The sequence below is a fragment of the Simochromis diagramma genome, unplaced genomic scaffold (genome assembly GCF_900408965.1).
Source record: "Simochromis diagramma unplaced genomic scaffold, fSimDia1.1 OVJJ01000481.1, whole genome shotgun sequence".
Taxonomy (NCBI): domain Eukaryota; kingdom Metazoa; phylum Chordata; class Actinopteri; order Cichliformes; family Cichlidae; genus Simochromis; species Simochromis diagramma.
Genome location: NW_024386898.1, coordinates 1,597,980 through 1,622,305, shown reverse-complemented (window position 1 = coordinate 1,622,305; position 24,326 = coordinate 1,597,980). Strand labels below are relative to the sequence as shown.

Here is a 24,326-nt window from a genome sequence, read left to right as displayed (position 1 = left end):
AGACTAATCCAATGGGTGATTAAAGCTCGTTGGATGTAGCGTGAGGTTTTATTCCCCATTCGTTGTCATAAACCGTGTAGTCCTAATGTATGCTCGCAGTGTAGCTATAATGTAGTCAGTCATTTTATGTCATCAGTGTGCAAATAGGTGCTCCACTACTCCACTTACTTTGCTGTGTTTGTGTTGTGCTGAAATAAAACCATTGAAGCAAGTAGGTTGCCTGAACTTTTACTGAACCGGAGTTGCATTAAAGCGAAGGATGATGCCAAGCCGCCACTGAGCAAAGCGAGCAGCTTAATTTGCATGTAAGCACATAATTGGACAAGACCCAACTTTCATTTTCATCCAAGAGCGCAACTGGACAAGCAGAGACTGTCCACCAAGAATCCTTAGGGAAAGTGTCACGTCTCTGGCAGCAGTCTGCACAATGGCGAGAGAGGGTGAAGTGAGTCATCTTTTCATGCTGGGTGTGGGGGGGAAAAGTGCTTTAATTAACTGCCAGTTGATGCAGATTATGTATTTGTATATAAATATTACGCTCCAAACTTCTCCCTTGACACTGACTTTACCTAATAGACTCGGCTCTGTGGACATGTCAGTGTCTCAGGGGCCAATTAGATCTGCGTTCCCCGTGCAGCATGAAGAAAAGAGCTACTGTAGTTACTGTCCACAGAGACAGGTGTGTATTTGTGTGCGGCTCTTTGGCAAGACCGTTAACCGTGCGATGTAGCCTCTTATTAACTTCAAGTTTGAAAGGTTCTTTGAATTAGCCAAACAAACATGCTGGAGGCTTGCTGCCTAAGGACTTCTGCTTCTGCTTTGGAGGCTTTGATAGTATTTTTCTTGTGCATGCATGTGTAATAAAACCCACACATATCTTACAAATGATGCAAACCATTCGCTGTTGGAATATACTCTGTTAGCTTTGAAGGCTCTTATTAAAGAATATTAAGATCATTCATTTTTCTCTCGGTCTCATCTCCTCACTGTCATGTGTATTGCATTCTGTTTCCAGCTAAAGTATCTATTAAGTCCTTCGGTTTTTAAAGCTCAGGATGTGTGCCGTGAAATACAAATTCACCTGCCTTTTATCGTAGATTATAAAAACGGCCGTTTTCATTCTGCTTCCAGATCGCCACCAGAGGGTGCGAAACCACGGAGATGACACTTCGCCGGAATGGCCTCGGCCAGCTCGGCTTCCACGTCAATTTCGAGGGCATCGTAGCCGACGTGGAGCCCTTTGGTTTCGCCTGGAAGGCAGGACTGAGACAGGGCAGCCGACTGGTGGAGATCTGCAAGGTGGCCGTTGCTACCCTCACTCACGAGCAGATGATTGACCTGCTGCGCACCTCAGTCACCGTCAAAGTGGTTATAATTCAACCTTATGAAGATGGCACTCCCCGAAGGTAAACCCTCACTCTTTGGTCGTCTCATTTTCACCTCGGTGCAAACACTTTTGTTACAGCAATTAAGCCAAAATGACTTAAAATCAAATGCAGATTTCCTGTTGTTGTTTCCTGTTGTCCTGTGGTTAGCGAGACAGAAGCAGGTGCTCCCCCCAAAATTAATGAAGCCATAACAGAAAAGTAGTTTGGTTTACTTCTTTTTTCCTGGCAGGTGGTGTAAATTAGCTTGACATTTGCTCTCGTGTTTGAGGCGATTAGCATAAAGAAATGCTTACATACTGTTTGTGTTGCACCGGAGATGATGTCGTCCTCCACTGATTTCTCTGGAGATAGTCTTTCTTTGTTGCGAGAGAAATCTTCAGCAGGCCTGCGGAGCCGCAGACACGGACAGTCAGCATTTCCCACTAATGATAATGAGAAGAGGCTTTTGATTAATGGCTCAACTCTCGCTGCCTTTGTTTGACAGCTCACATTTGTAGATGGCTTTTCTCTAACCTCGCTCAACGTTCTGTTCTGCAATTAGGATGGGAGTGTGTGCCTTTTTTAGGGACACACTCCCACGTAGAGAGTCCACCGCCCTTGAAATAAATGAGGGAGCGTGTTTCAAATGATTTTTTTTTTTTCCTTTGTGTGTGCGTGATGGGAAGAGACGAAGGTCTGTGTAAAATGCTTGTTCTGAAAGCACATCTGCTTGTTTTGTCTGTGCGAGACAGACAGCCCTGTGAAATCGTATCCGTCACTCCTTCACACTCACATTTTCGACATCTTTGTTTTTCTTCGGCTTCAGGCTGACAGATTTATGTACCAGGAAAATGCTGGTTCCACTTTGTCACAGACAGCCACGACAGAATGGCTTGACAATGTGCAGAAAGAATATTTCAATACAAACCCATTTTTCTGTTTGCGTTGTTACAGGTAATGCTAATATACCAGCTAATCGTTAAAGGTAATAACACATAGATAACAGCAGTTAATGAACCACTGTGTATTTTCATTCTTTGACTGTATTTGTGTGCTTTCTAAACACATGAAGTAAAGTGGCGATTGGTGAATATCTTGATAAATCCCTGATGGGTGAGTGTTTTGGTAAATAATGATAATGACAAGCCTTGCTTAATGTTCTGAATGAATATATGATTAAACAGCTGTGTGTATGTGTGCATCAAAATATAAAGCATGCATAGTAGTTAACTTTTGCTTTCTGGTCTGGCAACAGAGGAGCAACATTTTTGCTCCCCCAGATGGCGAGCTAACGTGTGTTGTCTGTGAAGCCGACAGAGCAGCCTCTCTGGCAGAACCGGCGTCTAAGCCTCTCGCCACGATCTGTGATGATACACGACGATGCAATCATCGTCGCGGTCCGGGGACGGAAGAAGCAGATAAAACGGAACATCCTCCGAAACTGGTTTTGTCTCCACAAATGTGTCCAGCTTATCAGAGCAGTATTTACAGGATGGAGATAGAGAGAGCTTTTGGTGTGGCATCTGTGCCAGGTGAAGACTTCTGGCTTGGTTTAGCTGAAACCACTGAAGTGACTGTTTAATGGGAGCCTGGACAGCCAATAAGAAATGGGGTTAGAAATAAACATAAATGAACAGAAGCTTGTGCAGTGATTACGTCATACTAAATGTGTATAATATGTGTTGTGACGTGTTACGAACAGAGTGTGACCCATATATCGCATTTGCTAATAGAGGCATCTGGCAAATTAGTGAGCATTAGTAGCAGCAGAACGGCAAACTGGTCAGTGCTGCTGAGCCTTCCCCGTCCCAACTGAAACACAGTTCCTCAACGCCGCCCCCATGAGAACCAAACGCCTCCATCTAAGCTCCTCTGAATATTCTCCCAAGACTCCCAACAAATCAAGAGGTGAGAGGTCAGGTGAAGAATCTCGAGGGCCCTCAACACTTTTCGCTGCTGCGTCTTGGAGTTGCTAAAGTGTTGCAGTCAACAATAAGTGCTCCAGTTTCTCTGGCATTATCTCAAAGGAAAGGAATTCAGCAGGGGGCCCGAAGGCCCCAGTCAGTCCCCCGTGGCCAGAGAGATGAGGACTAATCTAGCAACAATGGACAAGAGTCTCATGACCTTCAAACAATGTACCCTGGCTCCACGCTGCTACCATGACAAGGAAAAATGTTTTCATAAGTACATGCGGTGGCTGGAAGGAGCTTCCTCTTTATTCTTTTTAAATCGCTCCAATATTGTTTAGGCTTCCTATTTTTGTGATTCGGCGAGGAGTGATGTTGTCATCTTGTTGCTAAGATTATGTCACATTAGATTGCAACAAGTGCAACAAGGAATCATTTATACAGTGTAGCATTGTTTTGTGGCAAACCTCCTAAAGCTGTTTATGCCCTAAATGGATTTACCCTGCTCTGCCTGAAGCTGTGAGATGTCTCTAATATTAGCCTTACCTAGTACTGTATTTATTTACACTGGGGGGCAGGATGTGGTTATAGCTCAGCACAGTACCAGAGGCTTTTCCATCATCACTCTGAAAAGCCTTAAACAAGTTCAGCATGTTAGCTTTGGATCAAAACTAATGAGAAAAAGATGAAAAAGATTAGCTCTTTGAAACAGGAATGCGATGTACAGAACATGGCAGAGATTGTATGTTTTGGTATGCGGTCATCAGAGATGTAAGGATAAACAGAAGGATCAGTACAATATGGACTAAAATGTATGTTCATTACAAGACATACAAATAGAAGCAGAACATCAACTGCTACGTGGCCAGTAAGGATTTTTTTCCCCTGACATTTATTCCGGCTGAGTCCCGGCTTTTTGTTTCTCTTTTTTAATATCATATTGTCGTTTTAGGTTTTAATTGCAAAGATTTACTTTTGAAATGGTGTCTTCAGCCTGTGTCACAGTGTTGACGATGACATTCAGATGGCCACTTGTGACCTTTCCTTTGTAGTGCATTCAGACTTGTCATTGTGGATTTTCATATGGACTGAAGTAAAGCTGGATTTCTCACTTCCCATGCCAGCACCCATCCAAGATGGAGCACCACTAAACCCAAAGAAACTAGAAACTGCATCACAAATTGTCCTACTTAATCCCCTTGCATTCTTCATAGGAGCTGGGGCGGGGGGGTTGGGGGGTTCTGCAAAGATCAGTCTATTTTTTTTCATCTTTAAGTCTTCAGCACACCTCGTTTAATGAACCCTTTGACAACAGTCTGCACAGCACTGGTGGAGGTCACGACCTCTGTGACTCTTTGCCGTGACAAGGACTCTGACTGTGGGAATGGATTAGCATGTCCCCCTCACTTGCTGGCCCTGTCATTGGACTGACAGCTCTCTGACTGAGGTCTAAGGTCCTGTTGTCACACTGATCTATTGTGATTCGTTAAGAGCCGAATGGCTGAAGGAGCTGAATGTTCTCCACCAATCACCCACTAACAAAGCTTAGCACAGTTTTTTTTAAATTACATTTTTAATGACCTGTGATGGTATTTTAGTAAAGTTGCATCAAGTTTTGTAGATTTTGTTGTCAAAGTACTCCCCCCCTCTCCCTGGAGCTTTATTTTTAGTTGTGCATTGTCTCCAGTTGTGTAGTTTTCTCTAAGCTTATGTAGGCCATTGTGGCATAATTTATAGCCACTCACATTAAACTGGGAGAGAGGCGCAGCAGTTCTTTGTGGAATCGGAGGAAAAAGACGGTTATTATTTTTCTCACCAGTCACTCGCTTCCTCCTCTGCTCATGCCTGGCTGGACATGTCCGACAGCTTCTCCTGCAACACCAGCTTCCAGCTAAAGTTTTCTAACTGTTGACCAAACACCTGTTTCCTGCCGTTTCCTTATGATTTATACACTCAGTCTCGGGTCGCCTTTATACAAGAGGCACATTCCTTATACATGAATATGAAGGCTGTTCCCATTAAGTCTGCAGTTGTACTGCTGATGGAGATTATTTGGATCATATGGGCAAATCACTTTGTCACTTCTTGGTCATTCTGGAGCAAAAAGCACAGCAAGAGAATAAAGCTGAGACCTTCACTGTTGACAAGCTGTTAGCTGGGGATAGCTCTTTTCTTTGTAGAGTAATGATGTGTGGCAACCTATTATGACCACACACATGCGCTCTCTCTCTGTCACTCACACAGACATACACACACAGTTAATCAAGCTAGTGCCAACCATGTTGAAAAACAATTGACCAGCAGTCTTTTTTTGTGTCTTTTTTTGTGTCTGGAACAATAATTGAAAGACCTCGGCTGGCAAATTGAGTGTAAAGAGGTAATGTTCTCATCTCTAAGCTTTTTTTACGCATACAACAGCTTCACTTGTGCTGTACTATCGCTCAATACTCTCACTGTCCTATATACCAAACCAGTGATGCATGCAGCATGCATATTGTAAAAACAATTAAGTATGTACACTGTAAGATGTGCAGGATGTAGTTCTTCATCATGAATGAGGCCAGCTGGCGGTGACATCAACCAGATGTGAGAGGACACAGAGGAAGAAGCAAAGGATGATCTTCTAGTTATATCTTATAACACCCGCAGCTCCAGTGGGAAGTCTGGTGTAAACAGCCCAGCCACCTATGGCCCAGACTGATGAAAGGGTCCTTCTGAGAAGGATTACTACTCCCCCCTCCTTCCTTCAGTGCACCCTCCTCAAACCCTTCTATGTATACATTTATGACCACAGCAAAAGTATACAGAGCTTTCCACTCCCCAGTGGATGCTGGAAAATGGACTTTAAAGGGGGGGGGGGTTGGCAAGTGTAATCATTAGGGTCATGCTTGAAATGCCTTTGGAGAGTGAGCAGAGTGCTCACACTTTTTAACCCTGACCCACCACCCGGTTAACCCCCATCCCTCCCCTTCTTTCCAAACATACGCACCAAGCCGCTGCCTCGGTGATTAATGTTGCATGAAATGGCATCACAGGCCTTGTCCATCCCAGAGATCTTCACTGATGTTAGCAGTAAGTGGATGGAGACTGTGCACCGAAAAGCTACCAGTGTGTAGCAATTCAGGGAATACCCATTACTGGCCGAGGGGCGAGCTCAGATTTTTAGCTTCGGAAATGGTGGGAAACTATTTTAAGTGATGTTAGTGCTCCGCTTACCCTTGCAAATGTGTGTGAACATGTTCGTGGGTCTGTTGTTGTCAATAGTGCAGAAATAAACACTATATAAGTCTAAAGATCTGGCTCAGGGTAAATAAAAGTATTTGTGTGCTTCAGCAGGGTCCTGGAGAGGCAACGTGAGAACACTTCACCCTGGTTTTCACAGATTATTATGAAATTTTCAGTTTCATGGCTGAAAAATATTAAAATATTTAACATATTGTGATGTGAGGTTATAGGTCAAATTAATAGGTTCAATCCTGCTAATTAATCATTCGCATAACTTAAAACGTCATCTCCTGTCATTTTCTGTTCATTGATGAACTTTGACCCTTGGTTCCCTCTCGCCCCTCTCCTCTCAGGGGCTGCTCCGAGCTCTACCGCATACCTATGGTGGAGTACAAGGTGGACAGCGAGGGTACGCCGTGCGAGTACAAGACGCCCTTCAGGAGAAATACCACCTGGCATCGGGTGCCCACGGCTGCCGGAGCGCTATCCCGAGGCTCGCCCACTCAGGGCCCCGACCGCTTGCAGTGTCAGCAGATCCTCCAGCAGCACCAGGCAGCTATCCCGCGAAGCACCTCCTTTGACAGGAAGTTGCCAGATGGTTCCAGGTGCTCACTATTCTCCACTTTAGCTTTCTTCTGTTGTTTGCCTATGCCCAATATGGCACTTATTAAGGGTTGAAAGCAACGCTTGAATATGGGCGATCGAATAACTGTACGGTAGAGAGGCTGCATTACAAAAGCACAATGACAGAATACACTGTTCACTGCTTAATATTGAGTCACATACAAATAAAGGAGCTTAAATGTTACCCGCGCTGAAAGAAAATAGCTTCTCCACTCGGTCTTTATGAATGTGGTTATCCACTGATGGCTTTATCATATATTTCATGTGTAAGCATTGCACACATGCCAGGACAAATTTACATAATGTCACAGTGGTGCAAAAAGGCAAAGGAAAAAAAACATTAACTAAACAAATTAAGAAAAGAAATGATCCTGTGAGACATTTTTTAATTTGTCTTTTTTGACACACAAACTTTCTGCTCAAGGTTTTTCAGAAACGGAGGCTCGTCATCAAACACGACAGTGTAAAGACGGCGTCCTTTCAGATGAAATCTTTGAACTCTCAGCCTTTCTTATTTAGAAAAGAGCTGCAGTTACACTTTGAGGAGCTGTTATTGTGCTCGGTTATTTGCATACATATAAATGGCGCATTTTAGTTAAATGAATTCACGGCTCCGCTTTCATCTCCCTTTGGATGATAAGGCTGCGCTCAGACTTTGTTCCCGTCCTCGGCTCTGTCTCTTTTGGACATCTCCATTGAGCCATGTAAAGCAGTGATTTGTTCACTCTAATGAAACCCCTACAGTCACGATAACCTTTCCAGTGTGTCACACCGACTCCCCGCCACCCACCCGCCCGTCCAGTATTGCCTGTTTTGACTATACTGGGATAATGGCCGCCTTCTCTCCCTCGAGTCCCTAGCAGTCGGAGCTCTCCGTTCTCACTCCCCTCCTCCTTTCTCTCACTCTCCAACTCCCCCACTCCCTCCCTTTTCCTGCACCCTGCTGAGGAGGAGGTGATGGGGACACTGACACAGCTCCGCTCATCTCATCCAATTACTGCAGAAACAAAGAGAGTGCTCTTCCCTAGACCGCGATATGAAGCGCCCCAGAGGGAGTGGGAGTAGAGAAGGAGGAGGGGAAGGGAGGAAGACGAGACTGTGTCATAAAGTCGCAGGATCTGTAGGAATAAATCAGCATGAGTTAGCCGGACATTTGTTTGTGCTGCTCAACTAATTTTATTTTTAAAAAGCACCTTTTTTTTAAATCCACACACTCTGAGGTCTGAACAAAAACCGAACCACTAACCTTCCTGTTAAATTTAAATGAACAAAAATGGAGCCCGACAGGTGGTCTCACTAAATTACTCATCTCACGAGGCTTTGAGGGGGCATGGACCCATTTGTCTCGCAAGGCCGCGCGAGAATCTTTATAGCTCAGATAAAGCGCCATTTCATCACACGTATAGCTGGATTTAGACTTGCAACCATAAAATATGACGAGTGCTTCACAGCCAAATGAGACCAACCCTCTGATCTCTCTCCCCTCAAAACTTTTTTTTCCCTTAACATGAGGAGAAGAAGAAAAAAGGAGAACGAAAAGCAGCCGCTTCTGTCTCAAATTGAAGTGCCTGGACTTGGCTGGACACTTGACTAACACAACCGGAGAGAAAACATAGCGATCTGGCCAGAGTGTTTGATGATGTGTGGCACAACTGAGATACTGACAGTTTATTTCCCTGTGGAGGGGGAAAAAAGGAAACCGAATGAGGAAGCAGAAAGTGTTGATGTTTAATTTGAGTCGCCTTGTGAATGTTTATACTTGCATTTTTGAATCCGAGCTCTACCGGATCATTTTCAGTCGCTTATCTGCAAATTTCCAATCTTTGAATACCTGATCCAGGTGACAGTCTCTCTTGGCTTTGCATTTAATAAAGATTTAGTCATTTCAGACCTGGTTCCAAACTAATGTATAAGGACAAAAGAAGCAGATATAAGGAGTATAGGCTAACCGACAAGACTTGGCTTACGCTTTAATGTGAAAGCCATACTGCCTGTGTTATTGCAGTCTTATTTCCGTCCGCTCATCTTACCTCATTTGGCGTGCTGGTTAAAGGGAAGGCAGCAGACATAAGTCACATACAGTGTGTATTTTTCACTCCATCGTCCACAAGTTTTTCCTGGCTAGACGAAAGTAAGCAAAGCATCTTATCTCAAGGTATTAGCTCAGAGGCTGTGATCAAACTAGGTGAAAGCACTAAACTTCAGTAATAAGCTAAGCATGAGGAATCGCACAGAGAATCAACATCTGGATTGCTGAATGAGGTTAATGCCATAACTAACCTCTTTCTCTGCCTTTGAAAATGAGACACCTTTGCCTCCTCTAACATTTTCTCACATTGACTTTTCTTTTTTTTGAAAGCCTTTAATGATGCCCTTAAGATTCACAGTCCTTCCAAATGATGATTTGATGATGATCATTTAACAATCATTTGATAATGCCCTCCTTTATTTGTGTCCCTATACATTGTGGACTTTTTATTGTTCTAAAGTGCAATTTTAGGATATTATCTGCACTTTATAAACAAATAAGCTGTTGGTATTAGTCAGAACTACAACTGTATATATATTATGGGCTATCTGTAATCATTTTTAACCACTTCTGTCTGTTGTCCCTCTTTTTTTCTGCAGAACTGTGCAGGATATGGAGAATCCCCAGGTCACCTCATGTAACAAGGGAGACCAGCACTACCGCAGTTCCCCCAGCAACCAGTCGTCCTCCAGTGATCCAGGGCCCTGTGGCAGCAGCACATGGTCCCAGCAGCCTGGATATGATGGGTACAGGAACACAGCAGTGTGAATTTTTTTTAGTTTTTTGGAAATAACCTTTAAGTAGTCCCTCCAGGATTATGCGGTTTTACAGTAATGAATGCAGCTCCAATCAGTCCCAGCACTATTTCTGAGAACTTGCAATTTTGCGAAATGACAGCAATTTTTCCACATGAAATGACCAAATCATCAGTGCACTTTTGGCCAGTCGTCATGCTTTTTTTTTTTTTCTTCTAGGAAGTAATCTAACAAAACAATAAAATTACGCCTGTCATGGTCTAATACCACATCCAGAGCATAATGGAGAGAAGATGGAAGATGAGTTTTATTTAACATGCATTATTATAGTTTCCGTGAAGTCATCTCAAAGCTTTACTTTCAAGATGTCTTTCAAAGACGAACAGAAAAGCTACCTCGAATGTAAATGGGCACTTTTTAATTTGAAGCATGCGGTTAAAGGCTGTTGAAAATCCCACCTAAGTGAAGTGTTTTTCTTACTTTGGGCACGTACTTCTCATGCTATTCAGTAAATTAAAGAATGGGTGGCACTTAAATGTAATTGGAAATCATTTTTAAGGAATCTGACTGACTGACTGACGTGGCGATTTTGGAGAACGATTTAATTTAAAGGGTTTAATGAATAATCAAAAGAGAGAAATTATTCAGAGTCAGAGTATTTGGCTTTGTATCATCTGTCAACTTAATTATTGCCACAACAAATTCTTTCTTGTCATCAAATTTTCCAGTTCACTTATTTTACTCAATTTGTTTTTTTACAATGTTCTTTTCAACATGTTGCTCTTTATCATTTCGTCAATTATATAACGATGTCACGGAGCAGCCCAGACTGTAGACTGCGCAGGCGTAACATCTGTCAGGCTGATTCTTGTACATGAGCAGAATCCATGAGAGACCGACGTCTGTCTGTAAGTGGTTACAGACCATGACAAGAGGCTTAGCTCCCCACTGCTGCCTTTTCTGTCAGAGGCCTCAGATGTGCATTGAACACCCGAGGACCACTGCGCCCTGTCAGAGCTGCCCCGATGCAGAACGGCAGACATGTCGACCGATCTGCCGGGCTTTGTCGGAGATCAGGAGACAATGCGGCCTCTGTTCATCTGCTATAAACTTTATTAGCTCTAAAAGGTTTAACTAAGACGCGCATTGGAAAAAAATTGCTGCTCTTACTCTTTTGTCAAGAGGTAAAAAGCACCCGGCAAGCTGAGTCCAATGAAAAAAGGTCTTTTGTCAGCGTTGTCTGGCAGCTTCTTCATTCTATTATGAGCTCAAGTGTTTTGACCTTAAATGATGTTGAGCTAATTGCTGTACATCTGTGGTGAATCTATTGAAGCCTTTCTCTTAATTGAATAGAGAGCACACTCTATAGAAAAACGAATTTATGGCCCATTTTCCCCCTCCTGCCCTCTTTTTCTCCTTTTTCTTTTTTTCTCCCCCCATCAGGTGTCCCTCCCCTATCCTGCATGAGCGGGTAGGGGACATCCAGGGAGGGGATGGAGAGATCCACAGAGAGAGAGAGCCCACCCTGGAGAGGACTAGGTCTGCAGGTTAGTCTGAAGTAGTCATTGTTAACATGCATGTCTGTATAGCAAGAGTGTAACAATCCTGAAACCAAAGCAAATCTCACAAACTGTTGTCCACATATCTTGCTGCCATCTTTTACATACAGTCTGTGAATCATGCCATCTGCTTCTATAGTAACAGTAACTTCTGGCTCCACAGAGGCCAAATGGCACATCCCCTCCACCAAGATCCTGAACCCTCTGAAGCAAAGAGAAGGAGGAAAGGACTCGCCCAACAAGCTGTCCAGGGTAAATGTCTGATCCACTTTCACTTTATTGAAGCCGACCAGGTGACTTTAATAACGTTTGGAAGTCTATTTGCGACTTTTGGGAAGGTCTTCGTATTTGAAAACTTGGTCTGATTCAGCCTTGAAGTGTGCTGTGCTGGCATTACAGAGTCTGTGTAAGACCTGCTATATCCCACAACTGTTTCAGGCTGAGCTCAGATTGCCCTTGTTTATGGGCTTTGCTGCAATCAGTTCAATTGGGGCAGATGTTCATGTTGTCCCCTCTAGATGCTCTTTGCAGTTATCACTTTCCCTTCATCAGCATGCTAAAGGAAATCTCATCTCATCACTGTTTCAGGTTGTTTCATGCGTTTCTAGGACACCTTTTCCTTGAAGGTTGAATATATTAAGTGTTTTAGCCCCTCGTTTCTCCTTTCTCTATATTCTCCCCACTCCCTCTGATTTATGGTTATTTTGCCCAGCACTGCCTTCCTTTTTTCTTTCTCCTCAGATGCTGGAGGCCGGCTAATGCACCTAAACAACATGTTTTGGTGTTTTCCACCACTGTTGGAAGTGGATAAAAAATTAAACCATTTTCTTGGCACTGTACATCTCTAATGTACTGAGCCTGCTTTTTCAACTGTTTTTTCTATGCTGTGACTAAAACCGCACCAATAATTTAGCAGTAAATCATAGTAAAGGTGACATCGCAGAACAAACCTTTGCAATTCATGGCTTACGTTCTAAAATAAGGCATAGATGTTGATCCCCATGGTTTGAAACTGATGATGCACATTGGAATAAGTTGGTGTGACCTTAAATGTATTTGAGCTTGAGGGATAAAAGAGCTTAAAAAAAACAAAAAACAAAGCTTATGATCATCTGGAGACCTCAAATAAGCATCACAATTTCAGAGTTTGCACGCAAAGTATGTGACATTCAGCATAGTCTGCTTTTATTCCTGCCTACATATTACTGTCAACTACTTGACAGTGTAATGGGCCTCAAGAAAACAAGCTGTTGCCTCAGTCAGGGACACATGACCGTGTGAGGAAGCCTGATGGGTAAACCCCCTCCTTGCCTGGTAGGGCAAGAATGTTAAAGCATCCGTAAGAATTATTTGCAGCTGCTGTTTGACCTCGTTTGATTTACTGTGTTTCTTTCTCCTTCACCCCTCTCGCTCTCTCCCTCTCTCTCTCTGTGCCAGGCGGGTGATAAAAACTCAAGCCACTCAAGTAGCAACACTCTTTCAAGCAACGCCTCCAGCAACAGTGACGATAAGCACTTTGGCTCTGGGGACCTGATGGACCCCGAGATGCTCGGCCTCACGTACATCAAAGGCGCATCCACTGACAGCGGCATAGACACTAATCCCTGCGTGGCCCCCGGGGCCCGAGTGTTGCTGCAGGGAAGAGTCGGGGAGCAGGGACACCCGTGGGTGTCGGAGCACCACGAGGATGGAGCGTCGGAAGAGGATCATGGGAAAATGTACCTACCGCAGGGCTATGCTTCTGCCATTTTGTCTAGCCATGTGACAGAGGGCAGTATCGGGGACCTGAGCGAGATCTCGTCCCACTCCAGGTACAGCATTTTTGTCCTCGTTTGTACAAAACAATTGACTTTGGCTGAGTGAGTTACAAATTAAACTTTAAATGGAAGTTGTTGAGTATGCAGCGCTGAACCTTGCCTTAACTGTTATTAGATCTCAAACAAATTTAGCACTTAAGTGAGATTTTTGGATGCTTGTCTTAAAATGTGCTTTCTAAATCCATCATGAAAAACACAGAGCGTCTGATAGACTTCGAGGATTCATGCTCCGCAGCGCTGAAGTTGTTCTGGAGCATGAACACCTTCCTAGGAGGCTTTAACGCTTTCCCCCATAAAGACGACATTTGATGACCTTTTCACACCGCCGTGTATACCAATAAAGATGTGATTTTATGACCATTAGAGTAGTTTCTGGGTTTTCCCAATAGTAGCTACATAAGCAGAGACTACCCTCAGTAACTCCTGATGCAAACAGTCATTTTGTTCTATAAGCAGGCCTGAAATATGACCTAAAACCTCTCAGTCCAGAAGCTCCTAGTAGGCTTTCAAGGGGTAAAAAGTTTACAGTCAATTACAGCACTCTGTTTTTCTTTGCTGTGGTCAAATAGTTTTTCCTGGTGTGGCTTAGTTCCATCTTTTGGGGTATTGATTTGCCTTTGTGAACTTTCAAACACCCCCCTTTTTTTTTTTTAAATGGCTCTCGGCAAAATCCACTATATTCCACCACGTAGATGTTTTCAGGCCCAGTATCTGTTGAACACATGCAGAGACAAACACGTGCACAAAAGGAAGGTTTCTGGCTGTTAGCTGACCTTTTCACCCAGCCGTGCCCCCTCTCTGCTGACACACAGTCTGGATCATCCAGTTGTGCTGAAAGCTCCTGGTTGGTGTTGCTGTCAGGCCGAGGCAACATCAGGAGGCTCATCACACTATCCTTTAAGTCCTCCTTACCTGACCTGGGACCATCTGGGAAAGAGAAATGGTGTCATTGAAGGTCGGCCCTGAAGCCACTCAGTCTGTCTGTATGAAGCAGCACGGGTGACCATTTGTTGATGTCATATAGGATTATGGTCCCCCAGTCTGTTGAGATCATTGACCTGTTTGGGGGTATAAAGAAGTAACCGTGCCAGGATATCACTCAGAAATGAGAAAAGAGCCCATGCCATCACCTTGACTGCTCTGATGCTTCCCACCTTTTATGTAATGGTCTTTGACACCCGAGTGTCATCTGAGCAAACAGTGAAGCAGCAGGAGCACATTTGCAGGGTGTGGCACAGATGGGCATGAATATGGAAAAGCAGTGTGTTGTGCCTCCAGCCAAAGCGAGCTCTCATGTCTTTAGGGTGTTTTAGAAGAATGTTTGAGTAGCAAAACCCTAACGTCTTTTATGGACCTAAATCTGAGATCCATCTCTGCAGCTAATAGATGAATCCTAATTAGGCAAAAACAAAAAAAAACAGACACACACACAAACTATCCACTTTCATATTAATTATGGAAATAATGAAGGACGCTGTAGCAGATGTGAGACTGTGTATGGAGAGGGGGAGTGCTTAAATGTGAAAGGCCAATGGAAGATAAAGGAGCAAAGAAAGCAAAGCAAGGCAGCGTTCATTACCTGATGCATGGCTCATTTTCACATCACTGCAGAGTGTGACATCGCCATCCTTTATCATCTTGCTTATTATTTGGATAGAGGCAAAGCATTTACACATTTGAGGAATCGCATAAAGTAAAGTGATATAAAAACACCATTCAGTCGAGATGAATGCTGTACAGCTGTGTGTATTTGACCTTTTGATCATAACTTCAAGGGTCACCTTCCCCAGTTAACAAAAATAATAGTATTTTCCTCGTGGCATGCAGTTATTTTATTTTGTGTTTGCTCGTAAGTAAGCCTGTAAATCAGCCTAAGGCACAGCATTGTAAATAAGCAGAAAATGCCTCCATGTGATTTGAGTGCACTGACCCTTTAATGTGTTTTGTCAGTTGATATTTGACTAAATACTGAAAGGACAAAGTTCAGGGGGAATATTCACATGACAAACTGCAGCCGAATCCTCTTCCAGTGTAGGTTTAAGGGCAATTTGATGTTTTTAGATTAAAAGGGGGCTTATTGCCCTCATGAACAGCTCCATATTTCTTAGGAAACTACGCAAGTATCTTTGCGTGATTCACATGATTCAAAATATTCATAATCAGTACTTATCTTATATCGGGCCTTAGTGCCTATTAAATTGATCCTCTGTCTGAGCTGTTTGAACTCCTCCCTCTGTAAAAGCCAAAGTCTTCCTTCCTTTCTCTGTTGCCCCACAGAAACAGACAGTTTGAGCCTACATGTGTTCACCCTTGTAACAGGATACAAATGACAGAGAATAAGGAAAAGCGTAGCGACCCCGGCAGCATGGAGACCATTCGTAAACCATTTTCCGTTTAAAGAAGTCATCCTAATAGGTCGTTTCTTTACGTCTGACATGTTGCTAGCACCATTTCTATTGCTAATGCTTGTTTATGTTTTTGTTATGATTTTGCCTCTTTTTGTTTCTCTGTTTTTAAATTCATTCATTTTGTGGTCACTTTTGAGTTATGTTATGCCTTTTTTTTTTGTTTTCTGTTTCTTTTTTTCTTTCTGCTGTTTGATCAGTGGCTCACACCACTCTGGCAGTCCCCTGGCCCGTGGTGCCAGATACTGTATGTCTGCTGACTCCTCCAAGGTGTACACCATCCCCCAGACCAGCAGCTCAGGGCCAGAGCTGGTACAGGGGTCCGGGCTTGGGCCCGGCTCAGAGGCTTGTGGACAGGCACGCACACAGTCCAGTTGCAAATTCACAGTGGGCGCGAAGGCGACTGATGATGATGATGATGATGCCGCCCACAGCACTGAGGAACCTCCCAACATTTCAGAGTGTGGGTGAGTGTATGTGAGGGTGAAAGCAAGAAGAGCATGTGTGAGAACATCAGCAAATGTGCAAAAAAACTACAAAAACAAAGAGGTTTCAGCTCACGTGCTTCACAGCGATTTTATCACTAGCTAGTAGGCACATTTAAATAAAACACCCTTTAATCGTGCTCGTGTCAGCACATTTTTCTCCGTCTTACTGCTGCATCTCCACCTCAAACCCAACCCCACGATCAGCCTACACAGAGTGGCCTTGATTGAAGCAGACAGCCACAAAATAAATAAGCTCAGTGAAGCTGCGGACATAATACACTTGGCACATGTCACTTACGGTTATTGATCGCTCCCGTGAAGCCGCGTCCCTGTGGATCGCCAGGCTTGACCATCTCTGCTGGGAGCCAAGCATCAAGACACACACAGGAACACGCATGCTGTCGCACATATAGTCTGAGGACCCCCATCTGCAGAATAGCCTGTATCGCACAGAAGAGGAATGTATGCAATCCTCAGTCTGTGTGAGCAGTGATGACTGACTGTATCTGTCGGGTGATTAAATGGTTTTGCTGTAGAGAACAGAGAGCCATTGATGGTGAAAGCGAAACAGCTTTTACGGTGTGAGTGTAGCTGTGTGTGTGTCTGTCTGTGTGCACTGATTTGGAGGATGTTTGCGAGCGGGGCGTGTTTTGCAAGAGAGAGTGTGAGATTTTGCCCTGGAAGGAACCCCGTGCTCCAGCTCCCAAGTAATTTCATTTAGGCTGTGAAATTTGCTACTTACGGTTGTGTGATTGATCGCATGCACTGAAGTCATCTTCTGCCGACTTATGAAAAAGCTCCGTAATTCAGTTACCCACCCCATTGTTTGTTTATATATTCCTACCGTTTTATTTCATCTTACATAACAGCGCCTCGTGATAAATGGCCTAATATTACTCACAGATATTGTCCTAACATAATGAAGTTTCTCTTTCCCCCCAATTCTAAAAAGTTTTCTCATTTGTTCTAACGCTGTGTGTAAGGCTGGATGTGTAACAGTGCTTCTAACCGTGGGCTCTTTCTTTCTTTCTTTCTTGCTTCTGCTTCTTGTTTCAGAGGAGCGGAAAGCTTGTTAACCTTCCTTCTCACAATGCTGTCTGAGCGTTCAAGGTACACAGTTAAGAGTGAACCCTGTGGTCCTGATCTGACACCGCCTGCTTACCCCGCACACTGCCCCGCCCTCTTTGTACCCCCACTCCTCCGGTGTCAAGTGCTGGTTCTGCCTTGTGGACCATGCTCAAAGTGGACAGCAACCAGCTGTGCATGAGTGACTGTGACATTTCCACTACAGATTCATACTGCTGTGTACTGTCCATCTAATATCTTCTCAGTCTCTCTGCTTAAATCTCTATTAGAAGTTTAATTTTAATAACCACAACCAAAGCTATCATCACAATTGCTTCCCTTTGGTTATGTTTCGTCTGGGACAGAGTATTCCCAGCTTTATACATGCATATTATAGCTATGACTCCACCTCACATTATCTGAAGGCCAATAGAAACACTTTTCTATCTGCGATTAAACTATTTGCTTCTCTATGAGTGCTGTGAACCATTTCTGCTACATTTTAGCTCGGCATATTAGCCAGCTAACTTATGAGCGTGGAGAAATATTTGAGTCAGTCCAGATACTGGAAGGCATGGTGGTGTGGCGGTTAGCAGCGTCACCTCACATCAAGAATGAGGCCCTGCGTTCAAATCCAGAGCAAACTCTTAAATAGCTGTAGGTGTAAAAATTGTCATTCTCTCTGTTAGCGGCGCGACAGACTAGCGCCCTGCCCAGGTTGTGTACCCTGTGTACCCCATGACAACCTCACATTGGCATGACAGACAATGAATTGAATGGTTGGATGGCTGGTTACATTATGTGTGGGGTCCTTAAAATTTTTCTCCACTGTTAAGAGTCTTTAGCCCAAAAGAAAAACAAAGAATCTTGTGCACCACTGCATCTATGGCTTGTCCATGATAGGAGAAACGAAAGAAGGCATCACAATATTAAGCATCAAACAACTATCAACACTTATACTTCCTTCTCTTTTGGATCTCTCTGCTGTTTCTAACTGGACTAAGTCTAAAATAATTTTATCATCTTTTTCACAAGCTCTCAGACTTTGTATTAAAAACAGGTGGATGAAAACGTACATTCTTTCTTTTTCACTGCCCCTTGAGAAGTTAATTATACACTGTAGGCATTTAACAGATGCCAGTGCACAGCAGAGTAATATTTAACTCCAAAGATGAGGGCTTTAATGTTGTTCCAGTTTTCTCATAATTATGGCTCAATTACTTTAGGCGAAAATGGACAGGTCAAGGTAGAGTGGGAAAACAGAGGACTTTTTGCTGCAGTTTTTGGCATCAAACAACGAGTGTACAAAATTCAGTTAACTGCACTTATTTTTCTGCCAAACAGAATAGAGCAAACACGTTACATATATTTAGGAACTGTTCTCCGTGTTGCCAAAAGCTTAATACAGTGCGGCTCTCAGCAACAGTGTCTGGAGGTAGCCGTCATAACTAGGCTGTCCCATCGTCTAACCATCTAGCGAATCTCCCTGCGGCCACCTAACAGCCTGCCAACAGCACTCAGTGTGTCAAGCTCAGGCTGCTCACTTAAAGCAGAGGTCTCACAGCCACATGACTTCACCAGCCTGGTCGAGCACATCTTCCGTGCCCTGTAACCTCTCCCGTAAACTCTCCACACCCTCAGAATCATTTAAATGTTCTCAGACAAAACCCTGCTGACAACCACACTGCTAACAAAACATGTCACCTCTTGTGGGTCCTTCTCCAGCCCTGTCTAACAGCTCTCATGTCTCCCTCTGTTGTTGTTGTTGTGAACACTCCTTTAGTTGGTGCTTTCCACTTGTTTCTGGAAGTCATTTCTGTCCCAAACCCTTGTTTTCCCTTCTACCTCTCACAGTGCTTGGCTGGATTTTATTTGCAGCCTGTGTAATCATGGTTTTGGCACAGTGATGTGGAACAGGGTAAGATTTGGAAATAAGTTCCCTCCCTTGGTCCTTTTCCATCCCCGTTATCCTGCATTCACCTGACTAGCATGGAGCAGGGAAGCGCCTGATGTTGGCATGATAAGACGGATCCCTGTCCCTGTTCTCTAAGTAGCTGGGATTACCTCTGAACCCAAGCTGTGATGGCTCCAAGGCTGCCCCCCTTGGGATGTATTTTGTGTGACCCTAGTGATGAGCCATGCTCTTCTTTGCCCTCTGTGTCATCTACAGGCAGTTGTACGCACAAGAGGCCGCATGCCGGCTCCAGGCCACTGAGCGGGATGGAAAATCTCTGCAGAGACTCTCGAAAGAGGAATACGTTAAAATGATGCTGCCCGACAGCCCACCAGGAGAAGACAGGAGTCGCAAGGTGAGGGCATTAATGAAACCCTAACCTCTAATTTATCATTATTATGATGTCCTGTGTAATATGCAAATAAATGTCACTTCACAATTCTGTTATTATACTGACACGATGTATCTACAAAAACCTCAGACTTCCTCCTTTTGAATAAATCCAGTGCAGAACCAGACCTGAAAATCTCTTGCTGGGAATCCAGTGAAAGCAGGACAAACATATGCTGGCACTGCTGATAGGATTCCTCCCTCTCACTCTCTCTCTGGACACAGGACCCTTTCAGTCACCACTGACTGGCACAGTGTTTGGTTAATTTAATTTCTAACAAGGGGCTGAGTTTACTCAGTCGGGATGTCATGGATTAAAGGCAGGAAGTTCCAGAGAGCACATCGATGTTTGATGTTTCTGGGTCCTGCAGTCTCTATTAATTGCATCTCGAGTTCCCTGCACCATCCCCCCCATCCATTATCTACCAGGAAGGGACTCTGGAGATGTACAAATGGGTTATTCTTGGACGCTGCTCAATTCTAATACAAATGCACTTCAGTTCCCCGGAGAAGACGGGCATGTCCTCTGTCACAGACAGGCCTCGTCCCTAACACGAAGCAGCAGTCCACTGATTCGTTTGTCTTGCCTCCAACCATCGAGCTTATGGTTTACAAAATCTGGCGCTTGCAAGACAACTAGGCAGCGTCAGCACCTGTCTCAAATGAAAGCATGCGTGTTGAGCTTGTTTGGATACACATAATATTGATGTAACTTTGCTTCCCACGAATAAAGAAAGTAGCCAGTACCAAGGTGCACTGATTGTCAGATTCACCGAGCAACAGGACCTCTGTTGTCACACTCTCCTGTCAGATTCGGTGTGATAATGTAGTGCGCGGAGCAACAATCTGGGAGGGCACGGGGCCAGGCACTCCAAAGCATATACACATATGTTCCCAATAAACACATACTGTTCTTTTCTGGGAGCAGCTTCACTGTGTTTTCAGTCATCAGCTGGCACATAAAGTCATCAAATCACAGTAATTATATGGTGCTGGAAACACGGTTGGTTTATTTCTAATTCTTATATAAAACAGTCTGAACTGATGATTTGTCAGTTAATGAAACAGATTCTATAGTAAAGGTTAACGCATGTGTCATTTCCGGTACTCGCCCGTGGCCTTTCTTTGTGTGGCTGAGCAGGTGCAGACAGATTTTCCTTGCCAGCCACAGTGTCCGCTGGGACGACCTTCTATGGACAGGCAGACCATTGTGTGGCTGACGTAAAGGAAAGGCCGTTCACAGCTTATTTGCCCACAGTGTTCCTCTTTTGAACCTCCTGTGGGAAAGAAAGAAGAACGATCTGAAAAGGTGGTTGTCCAACACATCCTCCCGAGTGGCACGTCATTGGGTCTTTGTTTGGTGCGGGCAGCGAAGGAAAAAAAAAAAAAAGGTCGGGAAAATCAGGAAAATCTAGGTGGATGTGCCACTGCTGCTTTGACTGATAAGAGTGTTGCTGCTCTACAAAAGAATTCAAAGCCCGTACAGCCCCAAAGCAGGCTGAGACTGTTGCCAGCTGAGTTGGATTTAGGCATACTATAATAGTCAATAATCTTGCAGGTTTTATTAATACAGTATTTTCTCCAAATGTGCACAGCAGGTACAGTTAACCAGTGCCAGGATGTGTTCAGAGAGCTTGTTTTGATGTACTAAATAGATTGCTTTATAAAGAAAAACATTAAGCCCAATTGGAATTGCTTTCATTTGCCGTGACTCCATTTATGGGTGCTCCAAATCTGCGCTCTTATGCTTTATATAGGATCAGCAAATCCTGTTTTAAAGTTGTTTTGATGAGCGAGAGCCTTGGGAGTCTAAGCTTGTAAAGTTGGGTGGGAAAACTTGCAATAAGAGACAACCTTGTCAAGCTCTAAAGCCTCTGAGGTGGTCTTTAGAGGCAGTAGATGTGCATTGCTTTGAATTCCTGTATATATTTCTCACTTTAAAGACAGACAAGATGTTTGTTAAATTCTCACCGTGGGATTTGTCTTTGAAATGGAGATGGCTGGGTGTTGGCTTTGCGGGTTTACTAGTCTAGTGTAGGTTACAGCTGGGAAGCAAGGGGAGACGTTTACCCATCTGGCCAAATGCTCCGCATATCATTTGTGGCTACTTTTGATGTCACTGCTGCTGCATTTATGTTAGCTGAACAGCAACATAACGGATGGGATCTGGCTTTGTGGTTTTCTGGGTTTAAAGAGGAGATGCTCTGTCAAAACTGTGGCCAGCTGTAACACAATGGTGTCTTTGCAGTGATATCCCATGTAATTCTCTCTCCAAAAGACATCCCCTCAGGGTGATGCTACTTTTCAAGCCCTAACAGCTTTTATAATTGTTTATTCTGACCTCATGCTCTCTTTGATCACAGCATGCATCGTTCTGATTTGGCCCCTGCTTGTCTCTGCTATATGAGCTCTCTAATTGCACTATTATACCAAAATACTGGAAGGCAGGCAAACTTCAGATGTGCAGACGAACACAAGACAGAATATTGTTTTACACTTGCTTTTTTGTTTAAGTTAAATTACCCACCATTATCCTTGTAATTGTCCAGATGTCAGTCTCACACATGTATACGACACTGTGGTTAGTTCACCCAGTTGTCTGTATCCTCCTCACCATCTTAAAGACTTCTCGGCTGCCTCCTCATGTTTTTTTCCTTTCCGTCTCGCTTTGTGAAACCTGCACTCTGCTTTAGCATTAAACTCAGCGACTACTTGTTGCCACAGTGCAGTGGCTTCTGTCACCACCTCCTCCAGCCCTGTTATTCCCCGTCTTCCAGACGTTCTCCAGCTGTGCTCAATCCAACTGCATTTTCCTGAACGCATAGACTGTAAATGATTCCTGCCACCTCTCCCCCGGATGTTCCCCGTTTAGCCCACCCAGTCACCCAATCGTGTATGCCTCCTGTGCCGAGGAAAGGCAGAGCATGGGGAATGTGCATCTAGGATTGTTTTCTTTGTTATGAGTAATGCTTGACAAATTGTTCTGATCTTCTCAGGTATCAGCAGTGGACAGCTTGTCCCCCAGACGCTCGCTGTACCGAACGCTGTCCGACGAGAGCGTGTCCAGTAACCGGAAAGGCTCGTCGTACGCCAGCTCGCACAGCTCCATGCTGGACCAAGCCATGCCTAACGACATCCTATTCAGCACCACCCCACCTTACCACAGCACGCTGCCACCTCGCATGATCCACAACCAGGGCGCGTCCAACCTGCGGAGTAAGTACAGGCAACGAAACGCTCGACGGGCCGGCTCGGTGAAAAAACACACAAACAGAAGACAGGAAGGCTAATACACACTTTTCTCAAGTGACGCTGCTGGATTATCAATCCTCTTCTCTGGCACCAGATAAGAGCCAGGATATCGAGACTCGTTCAAAGAGCCACTTGAGTCCTTGCTGATATCATAAGCACAACTGGTACACACTCCAGCAGCACTCCTCAATATAGTCATCTAATTGGAAATGGGTGAGGCTGCTCACTACTTGCAAGGGACCTGCCGCTCCGTCTGCATTAAGCAGACACCTGTCACTGCTGGCTAATATTCCCTGCTCCACTGTCTCCCAGCATCCACTGAATATGTATTAGCGATGAGAGGTGTGATATGTCCTGCCTGCTGCTTTAGGATCTCTGACATGAACATGCCTATTTTTCCATGAGGAATGTCACAATGTCTGTCATACATAATGTTTCATTCACTCATCAGTCCCTGCCAGCCACCCCTCTCTGTCCCTCCTGTCTCATTTTCGTACCATCCCTTTTCCATCTCCCGCTGCTGTCCTTAGATAGAAAATGGCTTTTGGAAAGATGTTTTTTTTCTCTTCGGCCTCTTCTGCCTGTCAGTCTGATGGATTCCTGATTGTTTTGAAGGGTAGTTGAGAGCACAGGCTCTCCCTTTCCCGTACTGAAGCAGCCCCAATTTGGTAAACAGTGAATTACTCAAGCTCCAAGACGCTGGGTAAATTGAAAGGAGAGTGTCAGCGTCACCTCAAGCTCTCTGTGTCTCTTCTCTGCTTCTCCACTCATGCTTTTCTAAATGCCTCTCTGCAGAGTGGGAGCTTGTTTATTGCATTCTCTGTCTTTCAGGGCTGGGGGGGCAGGAGGGACAGAGGGGAGGGAAAGGAGTTATTGATTGAAACATGAAGACATTCACTTAGACAAGTCGTTTATCGCCCCTCAGACAGCGACTCGCGAGTGCCACACAGAGAAGGTGGTTTTAATGTGACTCTTGCCTATCATGCTGTTACACAAATCCAGAACTTGGCTTTTCAAAAGGTTCCCAACCTGCTGGAGGATTTCGCCAGATGAGCGAATATAGATTAGGCGTTTGGCAGGAGTTAGGCTAGACAAAAGCCATCCCGCTTCAAATTGTCTCTCTGGCTTCCCCCCCCCCCTCACGTCCCCCTCCCCATTCCTTTCCCCTAACCCCTTTTGTCTGATGCAAACTGATGGGTGACTCAACGATTAGCCCTAAACTCAGGCCAGGCCTAGACACTGATCGGCGTGCCTGCCTGTCTCTGCAGATGAGTTTTGGTTCTCTGACGGCTCCTTGGCGGACAGGTCCAAGTTCAGCGACCCGGGCCTCATGCCCCTCCCTGACACTGCCTCTGGGCTGGACTGGTCTCACCTGGTTGATGCAGCACGAGCCTTCGAAGGTAACCAGCCTGGATGAAGCTGCTGGCACCTTGTGTAATCCACTTCTACTCCCCACCCCCTCCTCCTGGCTGCTTAGCGTGTGTGACTG

General features: G+C 44.5%; 1 protein-coding gene across 4 annotated transcripts in view; it reads left to right on the top strand.

The window, feature by feature from the left end:
* The window catches only part of LOC120735203 (signal-induced proliferation-associated 1-like protein 2), a 76,817-nt gene that overhangs the window by 47,756 nt on the left and 4,735 nt on the right, over window positions 1-24,326 (top strand). The window contains exons 10-20 of one of the 4 annotated variants that reach the window (XM_040034404.1): window positions 1,132-1,406; window positions 6,853-7,104; window positions 9,752-9,898; window positions 11,351-11,454; window positions 11,630-11,718; window positions 12,904-13,277; window positions 15,889-16,155; window positions 17,233-17,286; window positions 19,412-19,550; window positions 22,582-22,801; window positions 24,106-24,237. In XM_040034404.1, coding sequence (XP_039890338.1) covers window positions 1,132-1,406; window positions 6,853-7,104; window positions 9,752-9,898; window positions 11,351-11,454; window positions 11,630-11,718; window positions 12,904-13,277; window positions 15,889-16,155; window positions 17,233-17,286; window positions 19,412-19,550; window positions 22,582-22,801; window positions 24,106-24,237 — 2,053 coding nt within the window. The remainder of the gene's footprint in view (window positions 1-1,131; window positions 1,407-6,852; window positions 7,105-9,751; window positions 9,899-11,350; window positions 11,455-11,629; window positions 11,719-12,903; window positions 13,278-15,888; window positions 16,156-17,232; window positions 17,287-19,411; window positions 19,551-22,581; window positions 22,802-24,105; window positions 24,238-24,326) is intronic. The other 3 variants (XM_040034401.1, XM_040034402.1, XM_040034403.1) reach the window with 3 other exon arrangements.